Source organism: Mustela nigripes, chromosome 3 (assembly GCF_022355385.1).
Source record: "Mustela nigripes isolate SB6536 chromosome 3, MUSNIG.SB6536, whole genome shotgun sequence".
Taxonomy (NCBI): domain Eukaryota; kingdom Metazoa; phylum Chordata; class Mammalia; order Carnivora; family Mustelidae; genus Mustela; species Mustela nigripes.
The window spans coordinates 62,102,904-62,117,715 of record NC_081559.1 but is presented as its reverse complement, the minus strand read 5'-3'; the positions used below and the strand labels follow the sequence as shown (position 1 = coordinate 62,117,715).

General features: G+C 34.8%; 1 protein-coding gene and 1 long non-coding RNA gene across 3 annotated transcripts in view; one reads left to right on the top strand and one right to left on the bottom strand.

Annotated features, from left to right (window-relative positions):
- The window catches only part of SCN9A (sodium voltage-gated channel alpha subunit 9), a 168,541-nt gene that overhangs the window by 103,822 nt on the left and 49,907 nt on the right, over positions 1-14,812 (top strand). Inside the window, exon 17 of the mRNA XM_059394112.1 lies at positions 2,280-2,756. Coding sequence (XP_059250095.1) covers positions 2,280-2,756 — 477 coding nt within the window. The remainder of the gene's footprint in view (positions 1-2,279; positions 2,757-14,812) is intronic.
- LOC132013803 (uncharacterized) overlaps positions 1-14,812 on the bottom strand; it is a 113,562-nt gene that overhangs the window by 50,240 nt on the left and 48,510 nt on the right. The gene's annotated exons all lie outside the window — the stretch shown is intronic.

Sequence of the window (14,812 nt, the reverse complement as noted above, 5' to 3'; positions counted from 1 at the left end):
TATGAATTTATAGTTAAAAATAGATGGGATATCTCAGTGAATGTTTAATCCATATGGAACTGGTAATAATTATTCATGATCATATTTATTCGTTATTTACTAGTGATAATGAAAGACAAGAGAAGTGTAATTCACAAAATAGATAACCAACTCTTGGATCAGGAATTACCAATGATATAGAATTAGAATCTAAAAAGAAAAACAATAAATTATGTTTCTGATACAGTCCTCTGCATATTAGAGTTATATGCTAAGCAGATCTCTCTTTTTTTCTCACTTATTCCTTAGTTAATTTTACTACCAATTAGTTAAAATTAGTTAAAAACAATAAGAAAGAACATTAATCAGAATGATATTGAATCAGATATACATTTTATTAATATTTCTTTCTATACTTAAGCTGATAATGGATGTGTAATATAAAATGGACTTCATTTTCATTGTGATATGAGTAGTTTTGATAGAATAGTAGAGTCCTGTTATGATTTTTGATGGAATGGAAGTTGTTGTTATTATCTTTAATGAAGATATGACAGACAGGAGCACATTATTGAAAGGTGTGAAATCCTATTAAAGCCAAACTCATAGAAACAGACACTACAATGGTGATTACTAGGGTCTGGGAGGTGGGGGAAATAGGACATGGTGGTCAAAGTTCAAAATTCCAGCTAGAAGGTAAGTAAGTTCTAGGGATCTAATTTACAGCATGGTGATTATAGTTAATAATACTGAATTATATACTTGAAAGTTGATAAGAGAGTAGATCTTAAATATTCTCACTGCAAAAAAATGATAATTCTTTGACATGATGGAGGTGTTCCTTAACACTCTGGTGGTAGTCATTTTGCAGTGTATAAACATGTCAAGTCAGCATGTACATTTTAACCTTATACAATGTTATATAACAACTATATCTCAATGAATGTGGAAAAAATAAGGTTAATTACAAATTTGAAAAGAAAAAAAAAGGAAGGCTATTAACACTTGCATTAATTAGGGAGACTAAAGCTATAGAATGAGCCTTTGGCTTCTCATCAATATTCCTATTAAAACATACACACAAATAAACATGTATCTCATAATGCCATATGTTTTCTCATTGGCCAGAAAGACAAAATGAAAGTAAACTCTTTCAGAATTCCTTCAGGATTTATCACAGTTGTTTTCTGTGATTTCTTCTTCTTGCTCCCCCTCAGACTCTTCTCTTAAACATATTAACATAGACATTTTTAACCTGTGTTCTTCTACTTATATCTCTGCAGATTTGTTTTAGGGGGGACCCAAATTCAGGCATGAGTCCCTTCTCTTCAGTTTGGCCTAATTTTGATTATTTTTATGAGGTAGATAGTTTTGCCCTCGAAGAGACCTACATGAAAGGGTATTTCAATTACCTTTTTGTTTCCTATCTAAAATAATATTTACATGTAATTTAAATAAAATTTAAATACTTTCAACTCTCTGTGAGGTTTTTGTTTTGTTTTGTTTTGTTTTGTTTTGTTTTGTTTTGTTTTTACAATGTTGAGTCCGCCTGGACCCCTACCTCAGGGAGGAAAAACAGAAATGGTTTTGTATACAAACAGGATTTTTGTTGTCCTGTGCTCTTTTATTATCTCTTCCAGGGCCAAATGATTGGCATGAAGCCAGTCAGTCATAATGCCATTATCTCATTTGAATTGGGTTCAGTGGGCAGGTCCTTTTCTATGCTTTAAAAGCCTCATTAAGTTGCAAGATGGCACAATTCTTGGACAGAATATTTTATTACAGGAGCTTTGCGAGTATTATATGTTCCATTTGTTGCAAAAAACTGATATCTCTTCTGGGAAAAGCAAGCACAGAGGTTGGCATAGGTTACTTCAGCACAACAGACATTCCTCACAATTTTCTTGTTCTACTTTTTTTCATAGGTGACAAATATTAATCACAGGTAAACATTAGGTAGACTTTTTATTCCCGTAAAAGGGAATTTGGCCAGAGATGAACTTAAGAATGACATAACGATAATGGGAAGAGAGCCTTCTCTTTGATCCTCATGCGAAGTCCTTCCTGGGTATGGCTGACCTCTGCTTCCCAGAGTTCCCAGGAGTCAGGATACGGATGGACAAGACAGTAGAGGAGTCTGGGCTCTACTCTACCCTATCACATGTTCTCTCTGTGTGAAGAAGTGCAGGGACCTTTAATACTGGTTTGGATTTTGGCCTGTATTTCAGAAAAATGTACTTATTTTCTTTTTTATTTCCTGTCTCCCTATTTCTCCATTCCCCACCCGCATCCTGATGTAGGTCCTCAATCTATTTCTGGCTTTATTATTGAGCTCATTTAGCTCAGACAATCTTACAGCAATTGAAGAAGATACTGATGCAAACAACCTCCAGATTGCAGTGGCCAGAATTACAAAGGGAATAAATTATGTGAAACAAACCTTACGTGAATTTATTCTCAAAGCATTTTCCAAGAAACCAAAGGTTTCCAAAGACACAGGAAGAGCAGAAGATCAAAATAGTAAGAAGGAAAACTATATATCTAACCGCACACTTGCTGAAATGAACAGAGATCACAATTACCACAAAGAAAAAGACCAGATCAGTGGTTTTGGAAGCAGCGTGGACAAATATTTGATGGAAGAAAGTGATTGTCAATCATTTATTCATAATCCCAGCCTGACAGTGACAGTGCCTATTGCACCCGGGGAATCCGATTTGGAAAATATGAATACCGAGGAACTTAGCAGTGATTCAGAGAGTGAATACAGCAAAGGGGTAAGATTTTTCATACACATTGTTTCCTATTATTAATTAGTGTGAAATGAAATGAAATTTTAAATTTTTTCTGTGATAAGTTCTTTCTAATGTTGCAGACTGTTGGTAGTTTCTTGTGTTTGTGAGTTTACACAGCAGCTTGCTGAAGATTCATCTGGTGAGGTTTTACTTACTGGTTCTTAATAATTGATGCAATCATACTTAGCTAGATTTGAAAGCACCAGGTACGTTTAAGTCTTCCCTTCCCTCATCCGCTTTTGTTATCAGTTATAAAATCATATACAGTTTCCTGTCTGTTGAATCCACTGCTCCTTCTCGTCACTTTTGTTTGCCTTTGCACTCACTACTTCTTGCCTAAACCATACCAAATAGTGTGTCAACCGGTGTCTCTGCCTCCATTTTCCATCTATTCCAGATCACTAGTTGGATTAGTTTTACCCAGGTTCAATCCTGATCACATCACTCCTTTAAAGTATGTTTGGTCCCCCAAGTCTCCAGAATTACAGACTGTAGATAAACTCTTCACACCATGACCCCATCCAGCTGACCAGCTGTGTCACCCAGTGCTTGCTTGCCTGGTTTCCTTCTGGACCACAAACACTCGCACTGTGCATCACTCTGCATGGGATTTCCTTCCCCAGTCAAAATCCTATATACATCCTTTAAGACATTCCTCATGTGTAAAATTATTAGGCCTTACATTACAGGGTTGGGTAATAAGGATTACATGAATTAACATGGGCAAAATGCTTAGAACACTACTCAGAGTACTCAAAAGTGGTAGTAGCTATTGCATTCTTCTTAATTCCTCTGCAAAGAGATAGGAGCTTTCCTCAGTTTGAATTTTCTGGATTTATTGTTTAACTTTATATTTTATTACTTTTTTGGAGAAATTATTGTATGCATCACAGGTTGCTCTAAACTCATTGAGAACAGGAATCTTTTATCAAAAATTTAATATCCTCTTTCTCCACATCTGGTTGTGTATATATTCAAAGAAACAGTTTTTTACCATTTTTATTAATTGAACTGTGTTCTTATTAATATGGAATAGAATAACCATGAGCTTTAAGACAAAGCATTTTTATGGTATCTCTTCAAAGTTTCAAGATATCCCTTAAAAGTAGTACTCCTTTCTTTCAGTCACATTTGGAAGTATTTGAGAGGCATTTATCACATGCCTTCTATCTGCTTCTCCCTATACTAAGACCTGCCCTCCATGAATTTCCATCGGATTTTGGAATAAAGATACATACGTGTGTGTGTGTGTGTGTGTGTGTGTGTGTGTGTGTGTGCCTCCTAGCCATATGACCAGTGCTGCATGCATAGTAAGTGCTCAATACTTACTGAGTGAATACGTGATTATATAAATTAAGACGGTATTTCTAAGTAGCCAAAGAAATTCTTTTCAAGATGACAAAGTAAGGAATGACATGTTTAATTTTTTTAATTTTTTATTTTTAAAACCTTTACACAGAAGAGGTACTGCTTGTTTCAGCTTGAAGGTAGAAAATCAGATTTCACACACCACTTTTCAGGAAGTGATCTGAGCCCAGTCACATGTGGAAAGGGAAACTAGTTCTATTACTCATTTTTCTGCTTGTGAAGATCACAGCTGAAACACTAAAATTGCTTGGTAGGCTTTCTGAATAAGTTTGGGATTCCAGGTGTTAGGACAGTTGTTAGCTGGCAGAGTTTACCAAATACTTCTTTAGATCTTAATATTTGGAAGAATCATTTCTTACCTGGTCATTTTTCCTTTACCCAAAACTGGGGGCTGACCTTAAATGGAGGTCCTCTGTGGCAGACAAAAGATTTATTCTTGCTCTGTTAATTACGACATTTTGAAGGGAATCTTATAGATCTGCCTCTTTAGGACCTCATTTTCGGAAAAGCTCAATTAAGAGGAAGTGACTGTATCCACAGTTAGACCTAGTTCAAAGGCAAAGCCATGACAAGAGCCCCAGTCTTGTGATTCATAGATCAGTCCTATTTCTCTCTTCTTTGCCCTGTCTTTGTCCATTTCACAGATAAAACACACATCCCTATTGGGTTAATGAGGCATGCTTTTGAAAAATTTACCTACCTTGTAGCATCCAGAGGAGGTTTGTGATGTCATAGTGGCCAGCTGTGTTTTTTTTATAATTAGTGATTTAGTTTATAAACTGTTTCATTACTGAAATAGACTATTTTTTTGGTTTTGAATTCAAGTTTTCATTTACATTCTAGTTAGTTAACATATACGGGATAGTGCCCTCCTTAGTCCCCATCAACCATTTAGCCCATCCCCTGCCCACCTTTCTCCACCAACCCTTACTTTGTTCTCTATAGTTAAAAGTCTCTTATGGTTTGCTTCCTTCTTTCTCTTTTTTCCTCCTTTCCCTTTGTTCATCTGTTTTGTTTCTTAAATTTCACATATGAGTGAAATCATGTGGTATTTATCTTTCATTGACTGACTTATTTCACTTAGCATAATACACTCTAGCTCCATCCATGTGATTGCAAACGGCAAGATTTCATTCTTTAGATGACTGAGTAATATTGCATTGTATATATACCACATCCTTTTTATCCATTCATCCATATTTGGGCTCTTTCCATAATTTGGCTATTGTTGATAATGTTGCTATAACCACCCATAAAGTTACTCTTTCATCCATCCCAAAAACCCTTCCTAAAAAGCATGGAATTTAGTGCCTTTAAACTGTGTTATCTAAGGGTCATTTGGCAGTAATATTCTAATATTCTTGATTGTCATTTTTATATTTATAGTTGTAGCCACATGAGAAAAAATGTACACTTTTTCTATTTCATATCTGTGGTTTATATGGTATAATACACAGGAGCATGGGGCTACATTATAGCTTGTAGTAAAGAATAGGTAAGCTAATTGCTTTAAGTCATTTAGCACCATATTTGAGTTGGTAATCCTAAAACAATGCTAGCTATTGTGTTTATTATTGAACTCATCATCATTATCCCCTAAAAGTATGGATTTAAAATCATGGACTTGGAATGATTGCCCTTCATCATAAAAAAATTTCCATGACATATCTCACACTGTGAGTATATTCAAACCCACTTTGCTATTCTGGACTTGAGAAATAACAAAAGTTTAAGATCTATAGGAAATTCGTTGGGTACCTTAGAGGTAATAGTATCTCCAACTGTGAAACCCTATGTTAAACTCTTTTCTCCAGCTGCTTGAGATTTAAATGTTCCTCATTATGACTTGGTTTTGTTTTTGTTTTTCCATTTGAACTACTAAAAAAAAAAAAATGTAGATTTTCTTTTTTTTTTTTTAATTTTTTATTTTTTATAAACATATATTTTTATCCCCAGGGGTACAGGTCTGTGAATCACCAGGTTTACACACTTCACAGCACTCACCAAATCACATACCCTCCCCAATGTCCATAATCCCACCCCCTTCTCCCAAACCCCCTCCCCCCGGCAACCCTCAGTTTGTTTTGTGAGATTAAGAGTCACTTATGGTTTGTCTCCCTCCCAATCCCATCTTGTTTCATTTATTCTTCTTCTACCCACTTAAGCCTCCATGTTGCATCACCACTTCCTCATATCAGGGAGATCATATGATAGTTGTCTTTCTCTGCTTGACTTATTTCGCTAAGCATGATACGCTCTAGTTCCATCCATGTTGTTGCAAATGGCAAGATTTCATTTCTTTTGATGGCTGCATAGTATTCCATTGTGTATATATACCACATCTTCTTGATCCATTCATCTGTTGATGGACATCTAGGTTCTTTCCATAGTTTAGCTATTGTGGACATTGCTGCTATAAACATTCGGGTGCATGTGTCCCTTTGGATCACTACATTTGTATCTTTAGGGTAAATACCCAGTAGTGCAATTGCTGGGTCATAGGGCAGTTCTATTTTCAACATTTTGAGGAACCTCCATGCTGTTTTCCAGAGTGGCTGCACCAGCTTGCATTCCCACCAACAGTGTAGGAGGGTTCCCCTTTCTCCGCATCCTCGCCAGCATCTGTCATTTCCTGACTTGTTGATTTTAGCCATTCTGACTGGTGTGAGGTGATATCTCATTGTGGTTTTGATTTGTATTTCCCTGATGCCGAGTGATATGGAGCACTTTTTCATGTGTCTGTTCGCCATCTGGATGTCTTCTTTGCAGAAATGTCTGTTCATGTCTTCTGCCCATTTCTTGATTGGATTATTTGTTCTTTGGGTGTTGAGTTTGCTAAGTTCTTTATAGATTCTGGACACTAGTCCTTTATCTGATATGTCGTTTGCAAATATCTTCTCCCATTCTGTCAGTTGTCTTTTGATTTTGTTAACTGTTTCCTTTGCTGTGCAAAAGCTTTTGATCTTGATGAAATCCCAGTAGTTCATTTTTTCCCTTGCTTCCCTTGCCTTTTGCGTTGTTCCTAGGAAGATGTTGCTGCGGCAGAGGTCGAAGAGGTTGCTGCCCGTGTTCTCCTCAAGGATTTTGATGGATTCCTTTCGTACATTGAGGTCCTTCATCCATTTTGAGTCTATTTTTGTGTGTGGTGTAAGGAAATGGTCCAATTTCATAAAAAATGTAGATTTTCTTAACCGAGAGTGCTTCTACTACCCTTCATGCTAACCTCCCTCCTCTATCCCCCTAATCTTCAGCTCCCACTTGAGCTCCCAAATTTTTTAACTACTTATTCCCTCCTTCCCAACTTTCTAATTTTTCATGCCTAAGGTTTCTTTGAAAGAGTGATTGCCATGTTCTTGAAGAAACTTGCCCAAAGGGCAAATCTTGATTACCCAATACAAAGTAATGCCTGATTCAATACATTTGGATTATTTAAATCTTAAGCACTTCCTTGGCATATGTTTAAGAATAAGAGCCTCTGGAAATAGAATATTTGCCTTAAATTCTAGCTTTGGTATTTACTAACTCTATGGTCTTGAACAATCTACATTCTTTTCTGATACTGTATTTTAATTCCTCTATAAGCAAAAGAGAATTATAATAAAGAGTAAATGATTAGATATGATTAAATGATTAAATAATTAGATATGTGTCTTTTGGAAAGCAAGTGTCTGATTAACAGTTATTATGGGTATGGGATTGAGTGACCACATATACAGTATAAGTAGTTACTTGCTACCAGTTAAAGTCAAGAGAAGTAGCAGGATGTAGATCAATGGTTCACAATTTTAGTGTGTAAAAGACACACTAAACACCAGATCTGGGCTGTATCCTTTGAACTCTCTCTGCCTAAGTCTGGAAGCAACTTTAGAATCCTTATCAGTGGTGTTCCCATTGGCCACTGTGATGGATTGAGTTCTCATGGGAAATGAACCTAAATTCATCCTTAGCATGTTCTGACCCAGGTTTCTGAGATGTCATTTTCTTTATTCAGGGACTGAAGATACTTCCCCTTTTGCCTGTCGAATCTGCATTTTGAACAGAGGGAAACAACACCTTTAACCTTTGATGCCCCCCCCACCATAAAACAAAATAAAACAAAACAAAAAACTTCTCTTTTATGGCCTAGTGTCCCGTTTTCCCATTATATTTGACAGACTTTTTCATCTTCTAATATCAGATCTCATATTGGCAAGTGCCTTTGTCCTGATACGCACTCCAGAATGAAGTAAAAATATTTTGTAATAAAACACCTTACCAGAAGACGACCAAAGAGATGAGTTTAAATAAAGTGTTGAGTAAAATATCTTATAAACAGGAAATAATTGGCAATAGAACATCAGCATTTCTCTTAAGATAGAGTTTGTCTCAGAACTGAGAAAGACATATTGTTATCTTCCATGGACCCCTGAAAATAAGACTTGTCCCTATTTCTCAGAATGCAGGCACTGAACTAATGGCCCCTCTCAAAGTCAGCCTCCTCCTGAGGCGCACTGCAGTCCTCTAAGCATGTGGCAAACATTAGCAGCACACTGCACAGATTTTTGCCATTAGCAGTGAAGTGCTTCCTGATTATGAGCCTCAAACGAAGCATGAAATGAACCCATTCATTCAATAAATATGTATTGAGCTCTGCTATGCTCCAGGCACTGAGTTGCTGAGGGAAAAAAAAAATTTATCCACCTACAATGATTTAATGTATGTGATTGGCATATGACTTAACTAAATTCTTAAGTGTAGTGTTTTTTTTTTAATTGTGCCAAGTGTCAAAACTTAAAATTCTACAAAACTAAATTAATAGCTAATATTTTTTAATGGAGAGGTCTTAGATTAGAGTCATTCTCTTTGTTTTCTATTGCTACAGACTACTTCCTTCTCTGCTCTAAAGATGAAAAAAAAAGAAGCAGCTTATAGAATTGTAAAATGGACTTTGGAAGTGTATGCAAATTTCAGAGGAAAACATTAATCCAAATTTATTTCTCCTAATATTTAAAAACAAAAACAGTCTCATGTGATTTTAAAGTAGTACAGAGAAGCTCCTTTCTTCACTGTGAATCTAATCCCCAAGTACTTCTTTACTGCTCTTTTGACAAATGAATCTACTTATCAAGGCTGCTTAAGTGAATTTGCTCATATTGTGTACTCAGCAGAGAGGAAACATTCTTTGTAAACATTTCCTCCTAGAGAGATGCCCCATTCATTCCTCCTCAAGCCAAAGACAGATACTTAGCTTTACCTAATTGTTTGTTGGTGTTTTAAAACATTATATCAAAGTTGTGATGGAACTAGCTGAGGTCCTCAGAGAAAAGAGGTCAATGAAATATTCAAATTTTACATAATCAAACTACCCTCCTTCAAGAGAACATCATTTAAAACACTACAAACACATTTATACAAAACTTCATGTTCCATAAGGAACCAAATTCCAAATAAACCCCTCATTAACTTTGATCATTGGGGGGAAAATTGCAAAGGAATACATTAGAGAACATTTTTTGTGAAACATTGCTATTCATTTGTTGAACTCACATTTACTGAAGTTCTTCTTGTTACCATACTCCTGCCAGACATTAGGAAGACACATCATTAATGCATTCATTTCTTCAGTAGAGGTAGGCTATAGGTATAGGTCTTTGTGTTTGAAACGGTTTTAAGTGATAAGGAGTAAAGCAAGTTTCCTGCCTTTGAGGAGAAACACATATAGAAACCAGAAATTATAATTAAACATACAAAAAAGAATTAAAACAGGGTTTGGTTTTAGGACAAAACATTCACACAGGATAGAGGAGAGTATAACTAATCTTAAAAATAAATTGGAACACTTCACAGAGGAAATGGCATTTGAAGGAGTTTTATAGTTAAAAGATAAATTCTTTCTTCAGAGTAGGTGAAAGAACTTTCTGATAGAGGTGAAGAGCCCATTTGGGAGATACAGATTGACTCGTAACATTGGGTTTTATCTTAGAAGACTGGATGGGTATCAATGCTATTAAAAAATACGTAAAAGGAGGAGAAAATTTAAGAGATAGAATATACTCAGAGTTTAATTTGGGAGCATCTTAATTGTGAGCTACTTGCCAGATAGCCAAGTGATGCCAAACAGTATGTATTTGGAAACTGGTTCCAAGGAAAGAGGACAAGTCAGAGATGTAGACAGGTAGGGATTTTATGTGTTCAGTTATGTTAACTATAGGATATACAGAGAGTCAGCCTGAGGACAGATTCTGTGGGAAACCAGCTCTGAGAGAGAAATTGGTGTGTAAGAGATTTACTGGGGAGTATTCTCAGGAACAACACCTACCACCTGTAAGAAATGAGGGAAGCAAGATGACTGGGACAGGGAGAAATGAAATGTTATGTATTTTCAGCAGATGCCTCTGCTGATCCTATGGGCATCTTCAGTAGGTACTAGGGTGACCCTACTATGGAGTAGTCCTAATTGAAGCAAAGGAGTCAGGCCTTTCCCTCCCACCAATGAGTCATTAGATGCAGGTTTCCTCTCCATCCTTCCAGGGGAGATGTAACTGTTGGGTGAAGCAGCTCTCTTCTGCATGACAGTTTCCATGCGGGGACTCAGTTGTGAGCCTTCAGCCCCCAACACTCCCAGTAGCTGGAGGGATGAGAGGCTTGCCTGAAGCAGGGAATTGGCGCAGCTCACCACAGCACCCACTACACTACAAGGACCATGAAAGTAAGAGGACAAGTGAGCAACTCAACACTTGAGATGTGGACCCAAAAGAAGAACGCACCAAAGAAACCAAGGGAAAATTGTACCTATTTGCCACTTTCATTTACATTGTATAACTTTCCTATGACAACTAGGAGAATGGATATTATTCATCTATATTTACAGATAACTAAAATACTGAAAAATTAAGAAATAATGCTGATTAGTCACTGATGTTTCTGGGAGTCTCTTTAAAGTTTGAACCCCAAGTTTTAACCACCATATTATATACCATAGAAAGGCAAGATGTTAGTAGGAATATAATTATTTTCTGTTTTGCACCATAATGTTGCAATTAAGGATCAAAACTTCTGGCATAGTGGTATTGTGCATATGCTGGTTCATATTTGGCTTCTGATTCTCTTTAATGCTGGTTTATTAAGTTATAGTCTACCTCAATAAAATAACTAGAACAAAGCATGTTCCAGGATCAAATAATAAACCAGCCCATTGAGGATGCATTGAGTAAGACTCTGTCAGCCTGAGGGCATGTGAGAGGAGGTGGGATTTGAGCCAGACCCTGAAGGATGGTGATCATTTCATTGAGTGGATGTAATGGAGAAGGGAATCCCAGGCAGAGGAACAGACATTCATGTTGCTTACCTGATTCACCGATGCATTCATTAGTCCATCTACCCATTCATCTGTTCAGTATTCAATCTTTTCAATTTTAAAAGCCATTATCTTTGGAGAAAGTTAAACATGTTTACTTGTTATGAAATACACTCCTTTTACTGATTTAATAAAAAATTATTTAAATATTTTTAGTCATCAAGGTTAAATATTTTACGTCTTTTTAGTATGTGGTGGTTTTAATTATGTTGTTACTTGGTCTCTCTTTAGATTTTTTTATGAAGCTTTTCCCTGAAACAGGCAGTTATTATGTTCACCAAGAAAGCAGTTTTGATTTCTTCTTATCATTGCATTTAAGAAAATAAAATAACCTCTTCCAGAATTGCATTTGGTTTAGCAAGATTTAGACATTAGTTACAATTACACAATTTATAATTTTAGTTATAGGATACATTAATTATACAATTAAGCTGGTATTTGATCCTATTTTTATGCAGATAGTTAAAAACACAAAACAAAACAGAAGAAGACTACTATAGAATTTTACTTAACCATTTCTTTTTTGCAGATTGGTTTCAAAATATTTGAAGAATCATCTTTACTGGATTTCTTTATGTGTCTGAAAACAATGAAATTTTGATCAGACGCTTAAATCATTGTTTCTTATTCTTTTTATTTTGATAAATTTGGAAACATTTTTCCTTCAATGCTGTTTTAAATGTCAAAATTAAAAGTGATAATTAAAAGTAATTCATGAAATTCTAATTTTAGAATATGCTTTTTAAAAACTACCTACTCCTACTCTCACCAACTCTGGAACTGAGCATCACTTATTTTTAGATGGTTGTTACAAAGAGCAAACAGAATGCAAAAGATTGCCTTATCAAATTATAGTAGCTAAATTCATCCCCTAAATAATAGAATTATATATATAACTGTTGAGTTGATTGTTTTAAAATCTGTGTTGAATGATATTCAGTCTTACTACTGTGTTTCAAAGATACTGCTTTGCATTGAGCATCTAGCATGTATTTCTAACATATAACTCATTTTTACTTTCAGGTATGTGACTTTAAACATTTCAAATCAGTTGACTAATCTATTTCATCGTTATGCATTTCTAAACTTCGGTACCTAACCTTCTTACTTCTCATAGGGGTAAAACCAAACTGGATCAATCAAGGATGCAGCTCTGTGCTTTTAACCAGACAGAGACATATGTGACCACTTTTATACAGGTTATCTAAAAAAAAAAAAATCATACGTATATGATATATTTTTCAGTGTCATGCATGCTGTTCAGCTACAAAATGTTTCTGCCTGCTCCATTGCAAGAAAGTAGAAACATATACAATTGTTCTGTAGATGAATTGGCATCATAGCATGTCACAGGTGAAATTCCATCATTTTTTGTGATCCTCTTGATGACTTCCTTGATATATATCTCTCATATCCTTAGATTATTTCAATGCATGATCTATAGATTTTTATTGGATGGATTATAAAAGTAAGATACAGCATGTAAGAGAAGCCATTGAAGCAACATTTAATTTGAAAACCTCTAGCAACTGCCTTTCCTAATCTAAACCAATCTAATGTGTGTCACATTAAATTGTCAGATTTATTGCTATGAGAGTAGAAATTTAATGTTTTCATCGTAACAACAACAACAAATGGTAATTATATGTGGGAAGGCTGTGGTAGATATATTTATATACATACACACACAATATATACATGTATCAAATCAAATCATCACATGGTGTACCTTAAATTTACATAATGTTATATGTCAATTAATCTCAGTAAAGTTGGAAGAAATAAACTATCACATTTAAATTTAGTAAATTAAAACTGTTAAGAAACCGTTTTTGTGGGAAAATATTTCAGACATAAACATAAAATGTCAGAATATAAAAAGAACATTCTAATACTAGATCTGTATTTATAGAAATTCAGACTCATACAAGTAAGCAGGATTCTGAGTACACAGAGCCAAAGTACCCGGTTTCTAGGCTAAACTTTGAATATGTTTTGAAATGATTTTGAACACAGTGATAACTAGGAATTTATTTATTTAATCAATTCAGTAACTAACATTTGATTTTATTTGACCATATATAAAATGCATCAATTAAAATTTATAGGCTCAGCCTATGAACGAACGAGTTATAAGTGCTTGAAATGCTTAATTTGATTCCAAAAGCAATATTATGCACTGATGAGAATGTTTCTTATTTTGGTTAAATCTCATAAGAAGGCATATAGCATAGCATCAAGAAGGTAAGAGGTATAAATGGAATATATTATGAAGTGAACACTAAACCTTTCAATAAGACATAAAATACTTTTAATAAAATTGGAAGCAAATTAATATGGATTGCCATACCTACTATTTCTAACAAGTGTAAAAGAAAATACACCACTCAGATACATTTTGTCTTAATTTTAGTATAGCTTGCTGAATGGATGAACTCTAATTAATAACTTCCTGTAAGGAAAAAAATCCATGTTAATAAGAATCTTCCCTTTTTTCTTATAGTTTATTTCATATTTTGAATTGCTTTTGTCATTGTTGGGATGTCTGTATTGTTGTTTTCCATTGTGCAACATTGAAAGCAAAACTTTATCTTGAAAATGGTACACTTTAGGGATAATAATGTGAATATTTTCCAATTAAAAAAACAAGCTAATATTGTTCTAGTTTCCTTGAAGTTAATTTTAAAGGTGCTCCTAAGTAAAAGACACATTTCTTTATTTCAGATGGGTGGTGATTCAGAGGCTATATTCTCTTGTAAAAAATTTTTTTATTTCAGAATGGATTAAATTTCTTTCCCCTAGAATCTAAATAAAGATGCATACATTCACAATAGTATGTATATATGTATAGGTAAAATGCACAATTTTTGAGAAAACGGTTTCCAAAAATATGTGTGTGTATTTAATTCCTGAATTATGATTACTATCTATTTTTTTTTTTTTTTTTTACCAAACTGTTGGAGAATATGAGGTGTATGTTAACGAATGGTCATTCTCCTGAAAACAAAAAACTGTGGATATTTCACTTGTGAAGAATGACTTGAAATATAACACTTTTCTTTGGCAGAAGCTGCCTACATAAAGGTTAGGAAAGATATATTTTGTCTGTGCCAATTTTTATTTTACATTGTATTTTCAATATTAGAAAGCCATGTGTTTAAAAAAACAATGGTAATTGTTCCATTCAGTGGAATTTGTCTTTCCATGCCCTTTCTCATTAGGAGTGGTTTTAGGGGGTAGCGTAAATATACCAGTAGTTTATTTTTTGTTTGTTATTCTTTTTAATGAATGAGCGTGCGACTTAGAGTCTATGCTTTCACCTCACATTTTCCTG